This window comes from Vigna umbellata, chromosome 2 (genome assembly GCF_029865625.1).
Source record: "Vigna umbellata cultivar VRB3 chromosome 2, Vumbellata_1.0, whole genome shotgun sequence".
In the NCBI taxonomy this organism is placed as follows: Eukaryota; Viridiplantae; Streptophyta; class Magnoliopsida; order Fabales; family Fabaceae; genus Vigna; species Vigna umbellata.
In genome coordinates, this window is record NC_142166.1 from 14105348 (window position 1) to 14126511 (window position 21164).

The following is a 21164-nucleotide window of genomic DNA, read 5'->3' on the forward strand; positions in this document are numbered from 1 at the left end:
ACTTCTTTTATTTGTTCCTTGTTTCTACTAAACTCGATTACCAAAACACTACCAAACTAAGAGATGAATTAAGGAGTATATAGAAACATACACTATTTTGAAATTTGATTGATTCAAAATGTTCTTTAAATTAGATTTTGAAATAAATGAGAAATGAGAAGAAATTGAGATGAAAAAAAGGAGCAAAAAGAGTAGTGTAACATCGAGAAATATAGTAATGGAAAGAGATGATAATGAAGATTAAATAGTTTACCTCTCTCGTCTTCATTCATTACATATTATTATATTATTATTTACTATCTTACATATTCAAATTTATCTTTTGTAAAATAAAATCTTAAATAATTATTAATAAAGAGTGTATATATATATATATATATATATATATATATATATATATACACTTGTTTAAAATTATTTTTAGACACCAACTTTAAAAAATTAAAATAATTTAAAATTTTAATAAATAATTATAATATATTAATTATAGAGAAATTATTTAAACTTTTTCATAGAAAAGTTATTTTATAAAATATTCATGAAAAAATAATTTAAATGATCTTGTTTTAGTTTATAAAACTAATTTTGATATTTGTTGTAAGAGCTTCAAAAATAGAGTATTAGAGGTAGTAGGGTATTGTAAATAATAATACTTTATTATTTTATTTAAAAAATATCAACCTATAAATTGATTTTTCTTATCAAGAGTTTCATTATCTAAAAAGTTTTTCTTCTCCTCAAAATTTCCTTTACCTTCTCTCTAGAAACCCTAACTCCCTACTTATGTGTCAAAAGAGGTTAGAGATTGCCTGAAGGTTCCTTGAAGCGAGATCTTCACTTGTAGTTGATTGATTTCAGCTATAGGGTAAGTTGGTTTCTACCCTTCTTCCTTAAATTTTAGGTGTCTTTGCATGTAGGGTTTTCTTTACTCTTTTGGGGTTTGAGTATTCCACAAGACTCTTTGTTGATCAGTGGTACTGAGAGTATACTTTGATCAGGAGGAGGGTGTTGGATCTATCAAGGAGGAGGTTCCCTGTGGGTTACACAAACACTAATAACATCTGAGCCAACTATATAAGGGATTGACATCACTCTTTTACCCAAAACCTTAAGGCAATGGGTTAATGGGTCTTTTATCTTTATATTATGCTCTACTTTCTCATTTCTATCCAATGTGAGACTTAGACTCACACTTGGATTCCCAACAATCTCTCCCTCAAGGGTGAGTTCCTTCCACATAGGTACACTCTCCCTCCAACGGAAGCATTTCTAACTAACCACAACCACGAGTAGCCCTTTCCAACTACCGTATCTTAACAAAAACTTGCTTACCTGGATACCCTTTGCCAGGAAGACTTTCGGTACAGGGATCATTGTACTCGTCTGAGCCGGTCACTAAGACAAACCACCGGCTCTGATACCACTGTTGGGTCTATCGAGGAGGAGATTCCCCGTGGGTTACACAAACACAAATAACATCTAAGCCAACTATATAAGGGATCGACACCACTCTTTTACCCAAAACCTTAAGGCAATGGGTTAATGGGTCTTTCATCTTTATATACTGCTCTACTTTCTCATTTCTATCCAATGTGGGACTTAGACTCACACTTGCATTCCCAACAGAGGGGTGGTTAGTCCTTATCGTAGTTGTCTAATACCTAAAATAGTCGAAGTACTTGTTTGCACACAAGATTGATTGAAAGGAACAACTTCTCTATACTTTTTTTATGAGAATTCTAAAGAACTTGATAAATTTGAGCTAGGTGAGTTTATTTGAAAAATTTATATATTTCTTAGTTTATATTTTACGTTTTCAAATATGATGAGATATTTTATTTTATTTTTGTAGAAATAACCTCTCAAGATGGAGTGAGACCTTTAAGTGTTATAAATTTGAATTATTGTTGTATTTTATAATGTAACTTATATTTGAAGGTGTATTAATTTTTTTTTAAAAAAAAATTGTTTATAGGAGAACCTATGTTCTTGACTAGAGACAAATTTTTTATATCTATTTAGTTTAATGTCTTTGATACGCTATCGTTGAAGCTATCAAATTAATACTATTTTTCAAGGCAACTTCAGTATTGCCAAGTAGTATTCAAGAAAGTAGATAGGGTTAAAGTAACCCTGAGTCGTCTCTCAATGAACACGAAATCGATTTTCAATATTTGACTCTAATGAATAAAAGTAAGAAACTATGCTAATGGAATTAAGGTTTGAAGAACAAATAGGAAACTTAAAAACACTTGTAATGAAATAGGCTAATTCCACTGCTTTCCAAGATAGATTCATCATCGATTATTCAAAGATAATTGTTCAATTGATTATTGTTTAAGTTTCAAATTAATTAAAGTACATTCTTAATTAATTTGAGGACGATCATGCATTTAATCAAAGTACATTCTCAATCAAATGCAAGACATTACTAGATTATTCACAATAAATTCAACCAAAGTACATTCTCAATCAAATTCTATTGTGTTTAATCATGTCTATTCTTAAATCTCCTAACCAAATTAAAAGCTAATTAATCAAAGTAAATTCTCAATTAATTATAGTTGAAATTATTACTACCAACCAAAGTACATTCTCAATTGATAGTAAAAACCATTTAATCATATGAAAGTTCCTAAATTAAATCAAAGTAGATTCTCAATTAAACCTAGAAACCCTAGAACTCATATAATCAATATGCATGTAGATTCAAACACATTATGATGCAAAAATCTTTGCTTTTAATATGATAGAGAGATGAAAGACATAGAGAGAGAACAACTTAAATCAATAATCAAACTAAACAATTGCATTAACTCAACCTAACCTCAGAATCCACAATAAAATTACAGTAGAATAGCCTTAGATGCTTAGCTCTCCATGAATGGACTTGAATACATGATGAAATAAGAGAGAGAGAAGTGGTGAATGAATGAATGAAGTCCCTTTTCTGCTTCCCTGGGTCTCTTTATATAGGGCTTGATTGGCTTGAACTCTAAATATTCAGTTGACAGAATCTTTTATCTTATATATTCCAAATAACTAAAAGATTTAGATAATTATAACATTATTTGGAAGATATTTTTTGTTGATGTTCCTAAATTAAATTAATTCAACAACTGAATTTTATCTTTTAGCTTTTCTGAATTTTCAAAATTGCACAAATGCCCTGAAATTTCCTCTATCTGCACTTTAGCCCCTTCAGAATTCTCCAAATTGCACAAAGGCCCCTGTTTGACCAACTTTGACCAAAGGAGACTTGTTGACCAGCTTTGACTGAGGAGGAAACTCGGCCAATGAGGGCCCTCCATGTATCAGCTCCTACCCCACCCCAGAATTAGGGTTTTGCAGATTGGGGAAAGGCTTCCCCCTATGCCTGTGCCGCGAATTGGAAAACACTTTGCAGCTTCTCTCGTGCCGTCGTGGGCAAGAACTCGAGAGCAGATTGCTCTCTGATGGAGCCGCGACTTGCTTCTGAATTGGTTCATCCACGGTTCCTGTTTCCTGATGCAGGTGGAATGGAGATGATGCCACGACAGAAGAAAGGGATTCGCGATTGGGACTTTTCTGGGTTTGTTGTTTGCAGGTGTGTGTTGATGGTAGGGAGCGACGGTTTCGCGGTTGCAGATCCGGTGATGGTGGCGCGACTGGGTTTCGTTTTTGGCTTTTTCTGGTTTCAAATTGCAGGTGGCTTTTCATGACGGCGATGCAAAAATGATGGAGGTGTTGAACGTTGCCGAAACGGTAGTGGCGACACATGTGGGGACGACGAGGCGCGATTCTGACTTAGGGTGGGTTCTGTGGCGAACGAACTCTGTATTGGTGACAGTGGTGACGGTTGATGGTAGCCACTGGCGGTGGCACATAGGAGGATTAGGAATTAGGGTTTCAGTGGGTGGAAGATGATGATGATGTGGCAAAGGAGGGTGATGTGGCAGTATGTGGTTGGCTAAATCTGTATATGGTGGATTGGTGACACGTGGCAACATCTGATGGAGTCTGATTTTGGAGGGGTAGGAATAGGAAACTTAGGGGTGTAGGAGAAAAGGCTTAGTGTTTAGGCTTGGTTAAGACAAGAGGTTGTATATAGGGAAATTTAGGAGGTGCAAGGGTAAAAACTGCCTGTTTAGCCCATCTGTACATTATTTATCAAATAAAATCTGATTTTGGGCATTAATTTGCAATTTGGACCAGTAAGCTTATAATTTCAGCTGCACAAATAAACATTAGAACATCCAAGAATAATTTATACACTAAAATTCACCTTTTACGTCTCTTTAATTCTCAAACCCAACAATTTCAATCATGACAAATTCACTCAAAATTAACCATTTAAGCACAATTATCTCATCAAAAATTTGAATTTAAAGCAAAAATGTGGGCATAAATATGCACTCATGAGTTTTTCTTTTAGTTTTTGTACGAGGGACCTATATTATGAATAAAGTGGATAAATACTACATTTTTTTGTTTTTTAATTAAAAAATATTGTAGTTCGAATCAAAATTAGTACAACTCTGTTCAAAATTAATGTAGTTTGGTTCAAAAATACTACAATTTAGTTTAAATTTAGTGTAGTTCAGAAATAAAGGTACATAATGTAAGAACCTAGAAAATAGAGTATTGGAGTAGATAGGTGTATTAAAATAATGAGACCGAGTATTTTACTTTAAAATAATCTTGTAATATAAATAAAATTTTGTAAAGCTCATCTCATTATCTAAAACATTGTCTATCTCTCTAAACTCTTTCCTCTTCGTTTTCTCTCACTTCTCTCTACTCTTTCTCGCTCTTGGACTATCTGTTTGACGATCAGGAAGGGTCTAGGCGATCCTGACGTCGAGGGCTACAATTCCTACCAATCAATTTTTTGATTTGAGCCGATAAGTTTCGTTCCTCTTTTCTAGGTTTTTCCTTAAATATGTGATTATGCAAATTTTCTGTCTTTGCATGAGAATTGTGTCTCTCTTTCTTGACTCTTAGCTCAATTTAGGTTCTAAGGTTGGTTTCCTATCACCAATCGGTGATTTGTAGGGTTTTTTAGAGTTTCCTTGTGGTGCAAGCATCGGTCGAGGTTTTCTAAAGTTGTGCAGCGTTTCTCTAAGGTAAGGGAAGCTAGATTATTGCTTTAATTTGTGATTTGGTGTAGATGTGTGATGACTCTGTGTTTATTGTAGTGATTGGACTAAATTTAGGTTTTTAGAGTAAATATATTATGTATAACTTGACACCTTTTAAAGATATATTGAGGAACTATGATATTGAACTGAATTGAATTATGCTTAATGTGTTATTTACTATATGGAATGTTGAAATCTATTAGAGAGTGATCAGTTAAGAATTGAAGTGATTTATACTTGTTTAAGTTATTTTTTGAGGAAGTCGGGTAGTGAAATTTTGAATTAGGAGTTGAGTACTGAATTGGTGAGTTGGAATAGGCTAGGCAGGTCAATTGGGACTTGCTTGAGTCCCTAAGTTGCTAAAAATTGTAGTAAAAGTGGTAAAATGTGATTTGGGTCAATGAGTTGATGAATTGGATGTTTTAGAGCAGAAATTTGTTAGCAAACACTTTATAATGAGATTAGGAAGGTTCAGACACACTTAGTCAAGTATAATTAGGTATATTACACAATTTATGAGGGTTAGAAGTTGGGAAAAGTGGTTGAAATTGGTAAATTTGGTGTAGATTGCGTAATTCTACAGATTTGGTGTTGTAGATTATGCAGACTCGCTGAGCGAATAGAGTCGCTCAGCGAGTGGTCGTGGAGGTTGGATCCCTATTTGTTGGTTTGCACAGCGAGAAGGGTCGATGAGCGAGAGGTCTGGGTCTGGGAGCACTGTGATTTTATTTGACCAGCGCATTGGAGTGGCTGAGCGAGTAAGTTGAGGGACTGGTCCATTGTCGGGTGAGTTTTGCTTAGCCAGTGATGTCTCTAAACGCGAGTTCAGGGTATGGTATCACTGGGAATTTTATTCGCTCAACGAGCTGGGTCGTTGAGCGAGTGAGTTGGAGGTTAAGGTCACTGTTAATGGATTCGCACAGTGAGCTGGGTCGTTGTGCGAGTAAAGTCTGTGGTCGCTCAATGAGTGTGTGTGCGAGTAAAGACTGTTCCAAATTACCATGTATCCTTTTATTATATGATCTCTATTGGTTTGAGTTATGTAATTGATTCAATTATGGATGATGTATGATTATATGATGTATGACTATGTATGGGTATTATGTGAGTATCAAAAGTTATGTGTGTCATGAAATTGTGAAAGTGTGCATAATTGTATTGGTCAAATGATTCCACGAATGGTTATATGGGTTCCACGGGAGGACTCTTTCGGTATGGTTAAGTGTTATTAGAATGAATACAGGGAGCTCAGTATTGGGGGTTATCCTAACACTTTAATAATCTTTCATTCTCACATAGAGATGATTGATTCATGTGATGAGAGTAATAGGAGGTCCTAGTGTAGGCACTACTTTGAGGCCTATTGTGCGGTAACAGACTAACCTTGTGTGTGTGGTAGGGTGAAACCCATGGAAATGGCTTTGCAAAGCAGTAGAGGCCACCACAAGTGCACAAGCTGCCATAGTTTGGTATTCATTCTAATTTCGGAAAATCAAGTCTAAGTCATAACATGTTTAGGATGTTTGAGGTTAATTATATCATATGAATGAGTTACGTTTTGATTGTATGTTATACTAATGTATGAATCTTTTATATCTAGCTTACCCTTCTGTCTGTGTTTATATTTGTATGTGGCTATGTTTCTTGTCTGGCTATGATCATCCGGTGGGTGTGAGCAGAGGGAGAAGAGCTTACTGTGAAGTAGACGCTTGATGAGGATGATCCGGTGGCTTAGTTATTTTAGTCTAGTTCGTAGATAGTTTTGTTTTATCATGTTTGTATATAAAGTTTAAATTTATAGTTGTTTTGGATAACTATAAGTTATACTTTATATTTTATTTAACTATTCTATCATATCATACACATGATGACTCTTTTATATAGTATTTTACCAATATTTTTGGGATGTTACACATAACAGTTCCTTTTAGTTCATATTGCAATTCAATGTAGTTCAGTGTAGTGTAGTTTGATAGAACAAAAAATAATTTAGTTTAGTTTATCTAAACTAATTTTTAGGTCATTTAGTTTAGGCGAATTATTTTTTTTGTTCAATGCAGGTTTTAACAGTTCAGTGCAATTCTATTAATTTTGTCTACCCATAATTGTGTTACAACTCCTTTCTTACATCATGAAAAAAACTCTTAAACCTAAGCTGAAACAATATTTTGAAGTATTTTTAATGTAATTAATGGATCTAACTTCTCACTACCAAAGAACCCATACAATTTAAATTCTTGACACTTCTCAAATTTGACTTCATAATCAATAATTATTTTAACATACCTCAATATTATTTTTTCTTCTCTTGAATTCATTTTACTTGCATAATGATAAAACAAGACAAGAGACTTACAACAAATAGATTGTACAACCTTGTTACGGTGAGATAGATTAGACATTGAATCAACCTTCTACAATATCCTTCGTCAATTTTATTAGCACCATCTACCTTGCTGAAAAATAATTCTCCTTTTGATTTATCAATGTGTTAAAAGATTTGCATTCCTCCATTTGAAATTTCTTAAAAATTTCTTTTTAATATTTTCTTTGAAAGATTAGAACCTCATTCTTACTTTTTTTTATCTCAATTTTAAGAAAATAATTCCTGAGACCTATATCTATCATTTCAAAAACTTGCATCATTTCTAGCTTGAACTATTCAACTAGTATTGTGTAATCTCTAGTTACTTAAATATCATCATCATATAGAGAAATTATTCAACTAGTATTATGTAATCTCTAGTTACTTAAATATCATCATCATATAGAGAAATTATGAGAGAGTTATTTCCTTTATGTTTCACATAAAAAGTATATTCATGTAAGCTTTTTTAAAGCATATGATCAATTGAAAATCATTTATCTTGTTGTGACAGTGGACCTTTTTAAGAAAATACACTTTTGTCTTTTTCACCTTTCTTCAATGATCCTTTTGGCTGCTCCACATATACTCTTGAAGTTATCCATTTTAAAATAAATTATTTAATATCTAACTAGAATATTTTTCAGTCATTTTGCATGGCCACTACTAACACCAATATCTAATATGGACATGATATGGACATAAGGATAAAAGTGTCAAAATAATAAACATCTAAACTTTGTGTATACACTTTTACTATGAGTTTAACCTTGTGCTTATTGATTGAGTATTCCACATCTAGTTTTGTTGTGAAAAACCCATTTATCTCCAATGATTTTTCTATCTTCAGGCTTTTCAACAAGTTCCCAAGTCTTACCTTTTTTTTAACGGTGGCTAACTCCTTTTGCATATTATATATATATATATATATATATATATATATATATATATATATATATATATATATATATATATATATATTAATCATTCTGAACATATATATAAGAAAATATTTTCAAGTCGATTATTTTATTTTATTTTATCTCAACATAATTTTCTTTTTTGTGCTGAATTTTACATTTATTTTTGTTGTTTGTGTTTGCATTTGTCATTTAGTTTTATTGATGATTTAATAAAAATATTTATACATTTTATTTTATTAAAAGATATTACTTTTATTCATAATTATAGTTTATATAAGATAATTATTAGTATTTATGTTATAAATTAAATTAAAATGGTAAATTATGCAATATGTTGTGCAATCCTCTAAAAATAGATGATAGATTTATTAGATTTAGAAAGTATGGTTGAAAATGCTCTCATGGATTTATGATAAATTGAAATAATTATAATGCAGTAACTTAAAATTTTACAAAAAGAAATGTTCTTATTTAATATTTAAGATTAAATACGTATTTTTCTTTTAAGTATAAATCCTTAGTATTTTTATACTCAACATTTAAAGTAAACATGTTAAATTAATCATCTAGTAAAATATTTGGAGGTACGTTCACATGTGATATAGTATAAAGGTCATAAAATATCAAGTACGACTAAATTCATATATTTATTAAATATTAAAATTACTTTTGGAAGAATCAAAGCTTCTTTAACTTTAACATTTATATAAGTATTTTATATTTATAGAAGTGTACTTAATATTTCAAAAACCTAAAATAATGTATAAATAATTATTTGAGCGTAAATTAAAATTATTTATTTATTTAATAAAAAAAATATTTATATTTTTTACCATAATAATTTTATTTTTAAAAACAATATCTAAGTATTTAACATTCTAAAAAGCAATTACTTTAATTTTTTGTGATAATTTTTAATTTTTTTTAATTTAAGATTACGTTGATTATGCGAATAAAGTGAAATTTTATGACGTAATTAAAAGAGAAAAATAAAATTGAAATGAATTATGTTTCTTTTTCTTTTAAAATACACTATAAAATTGACTTCAATCATACTCTGCATTTAAAATTTATCATTCAAAAACAACTAAGTACGTCTTAAAAAACACTACCTAAATATAATCTGTAAAAGTAAAGTTATTATAATAAAAAATATAAATATGCTTTTAACTAATTACATTAACAATTTGTTTATATATTAATGATTAGTTTACATGTTACTTTATGTTTTATTTGCACTTTTGTAATTGAATATAGATATATAAATAGTCAAAAAGATAAGAAGCTAAAAAGAAGGTGAAGTCATAATTCCAATTTAAAAAAATAAAAGTAATACAGTAACAGAAAAATACACAAATTTATCAATTGGGTAACAATTTCTTCGAAGTGTCAAGAAACGGAGAAGGTTAAAAGCAGTTATGATATAAATGAAAGCTTTTGAGATGAAATCATACATTAATAGTGTGGTTTTGCATTCATTTCAGAAATTTCTTAATCAAAGCATAAAGCTTTTTGAGCACAGATGAAGGCAAAATAAAAACAATAATAATTTCCACTTCATATTAACAACTTAATTTGTTCAAGAAATGTTGTCGAATAAACAAAAAAAAAAAAATCCCTTTATGAAACGGGAAGGACCAAAACTATATATTCTAAGATTTGGATGATTTATAATATTCTAATATATCTTATCATAATTAAAGAATCTCATTCTAAAAGGAAGGGAAATGAGAACTTCTTGTTACAAAGCAGCTTGATTATCTATCACTGACCTCTCCTATTTCTCAAGGTATTTTATTATTACTATTTTATCAAAATAAAAGAAAAAAAAATAACTAAATAGATTTTAAACAAAATAATTTCCAACTGATAAAAGAAATTTCATTTTTCACCTTCCTTTTAGATTTATAAGCATAGAACTATAAGCAAGGGTAAAAAAGGTACTCCCATAATATAAAGAAAAGCACCAAATAACCTTTTTTGCAACAATTCCACTCAATGAATCCAAGAACTATTAGTTAGCATCTTGTCTTTACGAAATCTAACAGAAAATCTCAAAGCTCAAGGTTCCTTTTTTTTCAGTACAAAAATAATCCATTTCCTCTGTCACTTTTTTGTGACAGAAACGTAAACAATCTATGATCCTTCCTTCTATTCTAAAACCTTTTGCACAGTACTGAGATTATTTTTGTACATCTCTGTAAAACATGTACTGTATGAAGCCTGAAATTACAAAACTCAAACCTGAGTCACGATTCAGGCATCTATGCCCACATCATCTTTAAATTTCTACAAAACAAAAGAGGAAAAGAGATTAATTAGTCAATACAACATTGCAACTTAGGAGTAGGTACGCAATATCCAACTTAACTCACATTTGAGACATCCTTGAACAAGTTGAGAGTTTTCAGAGCCTTCCCTGATTGTTGTGTTTCACGCGCCACAGCCACCCCTTCAGCTAGGTTCCTTACACGGCCACAAACCAATAGAGCCGCTGCTGCATTTAGAATCTAACCGATTCGTTTGCACAGAACAATTAAAAGAAAAGAACATTCATAAGAACTGAGTCATGTTTTAAACATATCTTGGAACATTCATAAAGAACGAGATAAAGATAATAAATCCATTAGTGTTGGATGTGAGGGGATGTATTAGAAAGAACCCTGGTCCCATATTGACCAGAAATAAAAGATAATCCTCATCTTCCAAACCAGTTTTATAGGGTTTAATTAAAGCATAAACATAATTTGAAGGTAACAAAGGTACACGTTCCATCTCAATCAAATTTTCATAAACTCCCAGTTAAAAGCATCATTTATATATTTCATTCCAAGGCTATAGCATCTTCCACCACTTACAAAGGTATCATCCTCTCAGCCCCATAAATAATTTTAAAGAAATAAAAAAAAAAAAAAAGGAAAGGAAACAGATTACTCACTAAAGCATCTGCAATAGGCCCTCTCTCTCCACCTAGAACACGCTTCAGAACCTCTGCATTGTACTCGGGATCACCACCTTTTAAGTCCTCAACAGTACAACGAGGAATGTCAAAGTCCACTGTTCCAATAAAAGATCCATTATAGCACTCAATTAGCGACACGGAGCTATATTAGTTTACTCCATAACAGAAACAGATAAAACCATAAATTGACATATATGCTTACAGGGATCAAATGAGAACTTATCAACCCTGTCAGTAGTAACATCAAGCACTAAACCAGGTCCTGCATGTAATGCAAATAATAAGATCAGATACAGTACCGATTTAGAAAAACTTCTCAAAATCACACTTAAGGGATGAGAAAATATGGTTATAAAATGAATCAATCCTCTCTTCTCATAAGTTAAATTATTCACCCCTAACTTTTTTAGAAGTTTTCTCGTCGAACATTTTCAAAAGTGGAAGCACATAACTTCATTCCAACTCATAATAGGAGTTTGATTCACTTTTTAACCTCTTTATTTCTTCTCCAATATGCTCTTAGGTAGAAGTTTATTCATAATAGGCTTAAGATATTCATGACTCGAAAAATTATTTAGATGCAGAAACAAGCTAGAGATCTTACCAAGAGGACTCATCTCATCCAAACCTTCAGAGTGAACAACTAAAGCCCTTTTCATGCCAAATCTGTTGAGTGCTTTAGCCATTTTGGAGACCTATCCAGAAGAACATGACAAATAGCTAATTAGGGATGACAGATGGAGAAGGACAGAAACAATTAGTCCTCAACCATTCAGCCTCTATCTTCTTTTTAAGGAAAAAGATACAAAAGTAAGAAACAAAAGCAAATGTTTCTGGAATACGAGTATAAAAAACCACATAATCCATAATGTTTATTTGACAAATAGAATTGCCCAATAAAACATGTCAAATTCGATTTCTGGTACAATCTCCTCAGTTAAACAGAATGACTCTATAGGGATGAATTGTTCAACCAATGGATTATAGAGATTTTTTTAGAAGGATACATATAAAGAAATGATGAAGGAAAAAAGAAAACAACACTAGTTGGGGTTCAAATGCTTCACAGACCAAGTTTTAGAATAAAGAAGAAAAAAAAATATTAAATTAAGTTGATAACACAAAAGAATTCAACTTGTGGGTAGGATTTCAATGTGAACATTACTTCAAAATTCAACCTGATTTTCAAAAATTATAAATCTTCACATTCCAAATTTAGAGCAAATAGACTTTTATATTATATCCTTTCATGATTTTAATATTCTATCCTTAACTCAATTTTCGCTTACCAAAAACTTGAAAAGAAGATTACTCTTCATGTAAATGATTTCGAGTGACACGAAAGTCATTTCTGTAAGATTATTTGAAAAAATAACAAGTCAAAGCTGTAAGACTGGATGGCACTTACCAAGTCCTCTGTGTATACTCCAACAACTGCAAAAGGTGCGTGTGCTGGATTCAACATTGGACCCAATATGTTGAATACAGTTTTGATCTTTAACTTCTTTCTTATTGGCCTGACAATCTTCATCGACGGGTGATATTTTGGAGACATCATAAACCCAATCCCAGCTTCATTCACACACTTCTTTACTCCCTAATTCACAAAACAAAACAAATACGCAAACACATCAATAAATAACAATTTTTGTTCAATAAATCCTATCGATGCTGGACAAACATACAAACATATAGTCAACATACACAAAAAAATGCGTATTACTGAGAAATATATGCATTAGAGCTTAACTAACAAACTTACCCAACTCTATTATTTTCTAAGTTAATCCGAAATACACCACATTATTATAAAGTATCAATTTCATTATATAAATTCAATACTAACAGAAAGAGTAGGATTGTTAATATAAAGCAGCAGTAGTCACAGTTCCAGATTTGTGACAATCTCTGGTATTACAAAATAAAGACAACTTAAATGCATTTGCTCATGTGTTTCTAGCGTTGTTTTCCAATCAGAATTAAAGTATCACCTCGACTATATGTATAATAAAGGCATACATCAAGGGAGCTTTTGGTAATCCGATTCCTGAAATTTCTAAGAATGATTAACACCTATTTGATTGGTCCTGTATATTCTTTGGACATTTAGTATCAAAAACTTTAATTATTTACCACATAAATAATTAATAAAAGTACTGTTAATGTTTTTCTCAACTTGGGAAAGTTAAATAATGCAGCTTTTTTTTACTGCAATAAAACCCTCTTTCCATCTAGCATCAAAACAATTTTATGGGAAAAAAATATATATAAAAAAAAAATTGGTAATTGATATTTTGCACTAACCTCAGGACCTAAATCAATCACCACTCCCAGAGCTTCTAACACGTCTGCACTTCCACACGCAGAAGAACTTGACCGGTTCCCTTGCTGCAACACATCACCCTTTCAAATTTCAACCACATAATTTCAATTCACTCACACACTGCAACTTAACAACAGCAAACACCTTCGCAACTCTGGCACCGCAAGCCGCCGCGAGAACGGAAGCCCCCGTTGAAATATTGACGGTGTTGGCACCGTCCCCTCCGGTTCCCACAATGTCCACAACATCGTTCAAGCCTTCAACCTTCGTCGCATGTCTCAACATTGCCCTTGCCAACCCCACAACCTACGAATCCACAAAAACCAATAAAAAATATACAAAAGCTCAAACTTTGCAAACAAAAACACTCACTTCTTCATAAGTCTCTCCTTTGGCTCTGAGAAGCACAAGAACCGCGCTGATTAAGGCCTCGTTTGGCTCGTGAAGCAGCGAGTCCAAACACCCTTCGGCTTCATCTTCCGACAAATTCACCCCGGAAATCAGCGTTTCAATCAGCTAGAATCGCATTTTATATATAAATCAACAGAACGAAAAAAAAATTATGAATTACGAATTAAAATCTGATGAATTGTGGTTTGACCTGGGGGAGAGGTTGAACGGATGTAGCTGCATTGCCCGAAACGGTGGCGTTTGAGGAGGCAATCGAAGTGGTTTGAATTAGGGGTGAAATTGGGTGAGAAAAGAAACGGTGTCGTTGGGAGTTGAGATTGGAATACGGTGAAGGAAATGGAAGAGTGAAGGGAGAGAAGAGAGATTTTGCTTGTGTCATGATGAAGAAGAGAGAAGTTAAACATGAGACAAGCAAAATCAATTGGGCAGTAGCAGGGTGGGGAGTCGCATGACGCCCCTCCTTTACTGTATTTCTAAACTGTTTGTTTGTTTTGAGTGCGGAAGGGCGAGGAGATAGGGCGCGGTGTAGTAGCATAGAGGGGAAAAGGGAATTAAGGTTTGAGTGGAAAGGGGATTGCCACGTGGCAATCTCTTATTAGCTGAACTTGCCAATTAATTGGACTAATTGGACATGTTATTTAATTTTAATTTTGGCCAACAGAATAACTAATTAACGCCGTAAGATCCACTTAAACTGTTTTTGCAAAAATTAGGATGTTAGTAAACTTTAAAAAAAAGATGACAACTTTAAATAGACCCTATACACATCGAGGATTAAAGTAGGTATTACTAAATAGTAATTGATATGATTAAATCTATAAATTTATATTAAATTCACGTTAATAAATGAGATAAAGTTTTCTTGTGCAATTAACCGTTTCTGACAAATATTTAGAATCCACCAGTAGTCTTCCTGTGATCCCCACTTTCCATTTTTTAATATTCTTTTTGTGTAAAAAAAGTTTGCCAGAATTGTGATTTTGCAAAGGTAGGTAGATGAAGAATTTAAAACAAGAAAAAAAAAGTTAGAAAGTTTAGAAATTAAAATAAATTAATTGTAGCAGTGTGAATGTAAGAAAATGTACATATAAAATCTTATTTAAGTTTAAATTTTGTAAAAGAAAAATATTAGCTGGACTTTATGTTTTTTAGATTTTTTAATGTATAAGTAGTTATATATCTTAGCTCTAAAAATAACTAAAAAAATAATTTTTTTGAAAAATAAATAATATTTTCAAATAAACTAATTATATTATTTTTACCCGCACAATTCAATCAAGTAATTTATTTTCTATTTATTGACATATTTGTTTATTATTTTATACGTATTGTGTGAAAATAACAGTTTGTTGTTAGGATATGTTTGAAAACATTTATTGATGTTTATTTTAGAGTTAAATTCGTTTTATTCAAATTTAATTGTCCATTTTAAATTTTGATTCATCAAAGTGTTATTATATTTTTTTTTCTAATGAAAATAACTCTATAAAAACTTTTAAGTTATAACTTTGCAAACCATGTGAAATTCACCGTTATAAATATAATTATAATGATCAATAAATTCGCTTAAGAAATATTTTACAATAAAGGAATAAAATGTAAAAATTATTAAAAGTTAAATGATGTCTTGATTATTTTAATAAAGGAAAGATACTTAAGCTTTAGTATTAATGAATTATACAATTACTTTTTTCACTTTACATATAATCCTTTATTTATTTTCATAGCTTTAAGAGCCGTTTTGTTGGATAAAGCTAATCAAATTAATAATTCTCAAAATAGTTAGACTGTACCAAAATTTCCGAGCCTTTGTTTTTCTTTTTCTTTCTTTTAGTTAAATATAATTTTGTTAAGTTGATTCAATTTAATTTTTTTCATTAAATTTATACAATGTCACGTATTAATTTATGATATTTTTTTTGTTTTTAAAGTTTTTTATGTATCCGGTCAGATTCGTGTTGTATCAGTATTATATGTTATTTCGAGTAGCATTTGACCATATAAATGTTTTATATTTTCAGTTTCCATATTTAAAATTTTCATCCAATTGAGTTCTATTTTTTTTTTAAATGGAATAATATTGTCTAATGGATCAAATTAGTAATTAAGTCTATTTACAACTTAATATATATATATATATATATATATATATAGATATATATGTTAAAATAAATTTTTAAAATTTATAAATCAAATCACTCCACTAAAATATTGAAATTAATTTTATTTTTTCATTTAAATTTTAAAAATATGTATTTTAAATATAATTTTTAAAATATTAAAAATATAATGTAAAGTGACATTTTTAATTTTTAAAATATTAAAAATGTAATGTAAAGTGATATTTATAATTTTTAAATTTAAATTAAATTTTTTAAACATTTGTTTTAAATTAATTTTTCTAGTAAAAAGCATAAATTTGAAATATGTAGTGACACTTGCATAATGTATGACACCAAGAATGAATAGACAAATTAAGTTAAAATATGTAAAATATATTAATAATTGTCATTTAAAATTTATGCGAAAATTAACTTTTTTTATTGAGGAATTAAATTTATAAATAAGTTAACAAAGAAAAATATTTTTTTGAATTATTTCAAATATTAAATTTAAAAATTATAAATGTTACTTTACATTTCTATTTTTTAAGACTTAAGTACTAATTTTAGTATATTTTTTTTTTGTTGAGTTTTGTTTAATGTAATCCTAATATATTTTGTTTAATAAAATCTTATATTTTATTAATTTAAGAAATTTTTTAACCATGTTTAAATAGAATGACATGTGAATAAATAGGTCACATGTTAGCTTGTGATTTTTATTTTTTTAATTTTAAAATATTATTCATGTAACATTCTATTTATGAGATGTAATGCGTTACTAAAAATCGATAAAATCCAAAATTTATCATAGTGCAGAAACATATTTAAAAAAAAATCTTATTTAATTACATTATTTTGAGTAATAAAATAATTAAGGAAATACTCCAATTATATTGTCTTAACTTGTAAAACAAAATAGCTTTAAATGAATCCAAGGTTATTCCTCGTCCTCTCTAGTCAATCACGCCTCTACAGCATCTGTAACATTATCTGCTCACGTATAACACATTATACGATCACCATCGATAATTTCATTCACAAACACATAAACACAAACATGCATGGGTAAGCTACCGATAAAATAATCATAACAAGATACATACATACTGATTATATCAATCATAATCAAACACACAACAAGATACATATCTTCTAATTATACCAATTATAATCAAACACACAACAAGATACATACCTTCTGATTATATCAACTTAATCAAATACCTCATACATAGTAGTAATAATAATAGGATTCATAATCCTCTAACATAAACAATTCAATCATACTGAAGATCCTCGATCCCTAACCCATGAACTTCGATCATCGATCCTTGATCTCTAACCCTTGATATCATCACTAATATCTCACACATAAACCCTTGGTCTATCCACTCATTAGCATCCATGTTAACTACTTACTATAATCATTATAGTAACACCACTATCAATATAACACAACTTGGAGCATCTCAAGTACCATGATCATCATCATAGATAGACCACCATCACAATTATCCAGTCATGAAAACCACCATGAACATCACCGTAACATAATACTATAGTGAGAAAAGTCCATCTCACTCATGCACCCTACCTCACCAACTGTAGTTGCTCCTATAACCTACCTGTAGTCTTCCCTACAAATCATTTCCTTCCAATGCATACAAGGCAAAAGGAAGCACTTATCTGCAGATAAAACCAGGATTTTGCGAGGTACAACAAATAGACTTATCTTCCACTCTCATGCTCATCAATCACATACTCAGGTACATCCCAATACTCACTCATGTTCTACTCTCAAACACAAGTCAAACTAACCCTAAACATAACCATTAACCTCAATCTCTGATTATCATCATGTTCCACAACTCCTCAGGCTTAGTTCACGTCCATTCTTCATCAAATTCGTCATTTTTCACTAAAATGCATTGTGACAATCAATTATCACTTAAGATAATCGATTATCTCAATGAAATTTACCCAAAAACATCACGCAGGAAGGGATAATTGATTATCATCCCAAATAATCGATTATTCCCGAAACCACACTCAAACTGATGTACAGATAATCGATTGTAACTTATGATAATCGATTATTGTCGAAACAAAGCACATCTTGAACATGATTCAAGCATTCCAACATACATACATGCATTCAAGCATCACATACCCATGTAAGCATACTCAAACACATATAATACATCACTTGAATCATCAAAATCCCATCATTGACATGTTATATCCCAATAATAGGGAGCAAAAGAATCTCCAATAAAAACACCAAAGCGGGTCTTCAATCAACCAAACTAAGCATAATGCTTACAAATGAGAACCAAGAAGATTAAAATTCTTCAAAATAGACATCTGATTGACGATCTGAACGGTCAGAATGAAGAACCATACGTCTGGAAACCACTGTGCAAACTCAAGCCGATCCAACGGTGAACGACTTCACAACGACGAAAACACCAGTGTAGATTTTATGTTATGCGGGAATGACTTCTTCTCTTCCTTTCTCTCTCACTTGGCTTTTTCCTCTCTTCAAATGACTCTAATGTGTCCTATTAATCTGACCCATCTCCACTAAAACAAAGTGATACATAATGGTCCATATTATTTAGGTTATTCTCCAATAGGAAAGGAGTCCAATAACCCAACACTTTCAACATATATTTGCATGGAAACCGTCAAGCATCATAACTTTTTTCTCTCTTAGCATCAAACTCTTTGTTGGGATAACCCAACAAAATATACATAATATATTCATTGGAAAAACTCATCACAAATATTTCATAAACCATATGCTCATTCATACACAAACTAATATCCAACGATAACCACCGATAATCATAATCATATAAGCATGTATTAAAATAAGGATTACCAATCAAGATAATCAAGAACACATATAACATACAACCTTAAACAAACAAAGTTAAAATCCTCATACCTTCGCCAATCATAAGGCTTTATCTACAATCCTAAAACACCATCAATCTTCCTTTAAACTAAGAGTTTCCAATCGCTCTCTCTCTTCTTCTCCCAAAACGTCAATCTCCTATCTTCCTTTGTTTTCTCTCTTTGATTTAGAGTTTCTAGGGTTTCTAAAACACCAAACCACCCCTTAATTAATTTCTACATCAATTAAATAAAGATAAAAGACCATTTTGCCCCTAAGCAAAAATATAAAAATAAAGAAATAACATAACATTTATGTTCTAACAAAAATATACACTCAAGAACACTAATTTCCAAACAAAAACTTAAAGTCTCAAAACTATTTTATTTTTAAAACCCTTATTTTCACAGATTTTACAATTCATATGTCAAGTCAGCATTGTGTCACATCATAGTAGTAATGTCATGTGTAATGTGTTAGTATCACGTGTCACTATCTTATATTCAATCTAGTCTTTATTTGTTATTTTAATTCATCACGTGTCACTATTTTTCTATTGAGACTAAATTTAATTTTTATATAAATATTATATTCATACTTTTATTAAAATTTATATTTTTATTAAATATTTCTAAAATTATTTTTAAATTAACTCTAACTATATTATTTTAATATAATTATTATATTTATGCTTTTGATTTTTGATACACGTAAGAAAGAATAGGGTTAAATGAAATTCAGAATTCTTTTTTGCATAACATTTTGTATTATAACATTTTTAAATATTCCTAAATATTTAATGTATTTTGATATTGATTTAGAAAATATTAACACGTCGTCCAAATATAGACTACGACGAATTTTGAGTAGGAATTTAAAATATTGTTCATTATATTTGAAATTCTAAGGGATATTTTTTAATTTCATTGACACAGTGTTCCATTCATAATGTTCAAACATAACTATAAACATATATTTTTTTTGGCTTGATTTGATAATATCCAAACTTCAAATTAAATTTTAAAAACATAAAAATTTTCTGTAATCTATTAATCACATTTTATATTGTAAGGGATATGTGATCTATACATTATTTAGAGGTTTATAATTAATTACTGTTTGAGCTAAGAGTTTAGAAAATCCTTTTAAGTACGAGAATTTAATGTTAGTTATTTGTTTATTATGGTGTTTTTTTCTTTATTTACACAGATTTTTTTCTTAGGATCACAATCAAACTTTCATAATTTAAGATTTTTCATCCTTAATTTACTTTTTATCTTTTCAATGTAGTGATTTCGTTATCTTTTACATTGATTCTAATCTTAATAAATATTTATTAGTGAATTTTCAAATTTCATTTTCATGAAGCAAGAAACAATATTATAAAGTTTGGAGTTTTCTTTTGTTATTGGTCTTAGATTCAAGGGATTGACAAAGAAGATCATTTAGGTCGATAAAATTCTTATTAGTATAAAAATATCCGTTTTGAAGAAGAGCGAAGAAACATTTATTAGCACACAACCTCACAATTTAAAGTTTGATGAGTAGAGATTATCTTACAAATTGGTCAAATACACAACTTTCCTTATTATAAAACCTTAAATTTTTACAAGAAAACAAAAACATGTAATGTCATGTCTTTTATTGGGCTAGGAGTTACTTGTCTCTCTATACATGTCATGTGTCTTTGAAGTATTCATATTTTGGATGGCTATCTCATTCATCTATTTATCAACCCATCCCTTCCTCTTTTCTACTTTCTTAATTTTATCCATTATTTCATTTCTTCTTCCATCATTAATCTACTACACTTGCCTTTATTCATTCTTACTTTTAGCCTTCATTCTTCATTCCTTTTCTTTTTCTTGCCTTTTCTTGTAACTATCTATTTATATTATATTTCCTTTATTTATTTTCATAGCTTTAAGAACCGTTTTGTTGGATAAAGCTAATCAAATTAATAATTCTCAAAATAGTTAGATTGTACCAAAATTTCCGAGTCTTTGTTTATTTTTTCTTTCTTTTAGTTAAATATCATTTTGTGTTAAGTTGATTC

General features: G+C 30.2%; 1 protein-coding gene across 2 annotated transcripts; it reads right to left on the reverse strand.

Annotated features, from left to right (window-relative positions):
• Window positions 1–10362: 10362 nt before the first annotated feature.
• On the reverse strand, window positions 10363–14621 carry TRP1 (tryptophan biosynthesis 1). Of its 2 annotated transcripts, none has more exons than XM_088106242.1 (10): window positions 14295–14621; window positions 14066–14169; window positions 13838–13999; window positions 13675–13758; window positions 12779–12967; window positions 11975–12065; window positions 11573–11632; window positions 11347–11465; window positions 10784–10918; window positions 10363–10697 (listed from the first exon to the last, which is right to left on the reverse strand). In XM_088106242.1, exons 1-10 carry the CDS (start codon window positions 14506–14508, stop codon window positions 10665–10667), a joined length of 1191 nt encoding a protein of 396 aa, XP_087962368.1. In that variant the 5' UTR covers window positions 14509–14621; the 3' UTR covers window positions 10363–10664. The 2 variants fall into 2 exon arrangements, with proteins under 2 accessions (XP_087962368.1, XP_047152410.1); XM_047296454.2 differs by having other exon boundaries at window positions 14066–14209; window positions 14295–14483.
• Window positions 14622–21164: the final 6543 nt, after the last annotated feature.

Coding starts and splice junctions, on each gene's coding strand:
- TRP1 (XM_047296454.2), bottom strand. CDS start 14,483: ATGACACAAGCAAAATCTCTCTTCTCTCCCTTCACTCTTCCATTTCCT. Junction 11,633..11,974: donor GGATGAGATGAGTCCTCTTG/GTAAGATCTCTA, acceptor CATTACATGCAG/GACCTGGTTTAGTGCTTGAT. Junction 11,466..11,572: donor TAAGTTCTCATTTGATCCCT/GTAAGCATATAT, acceptor TTATTGGAACAG/TGGACTTTGACATTCCTCGT.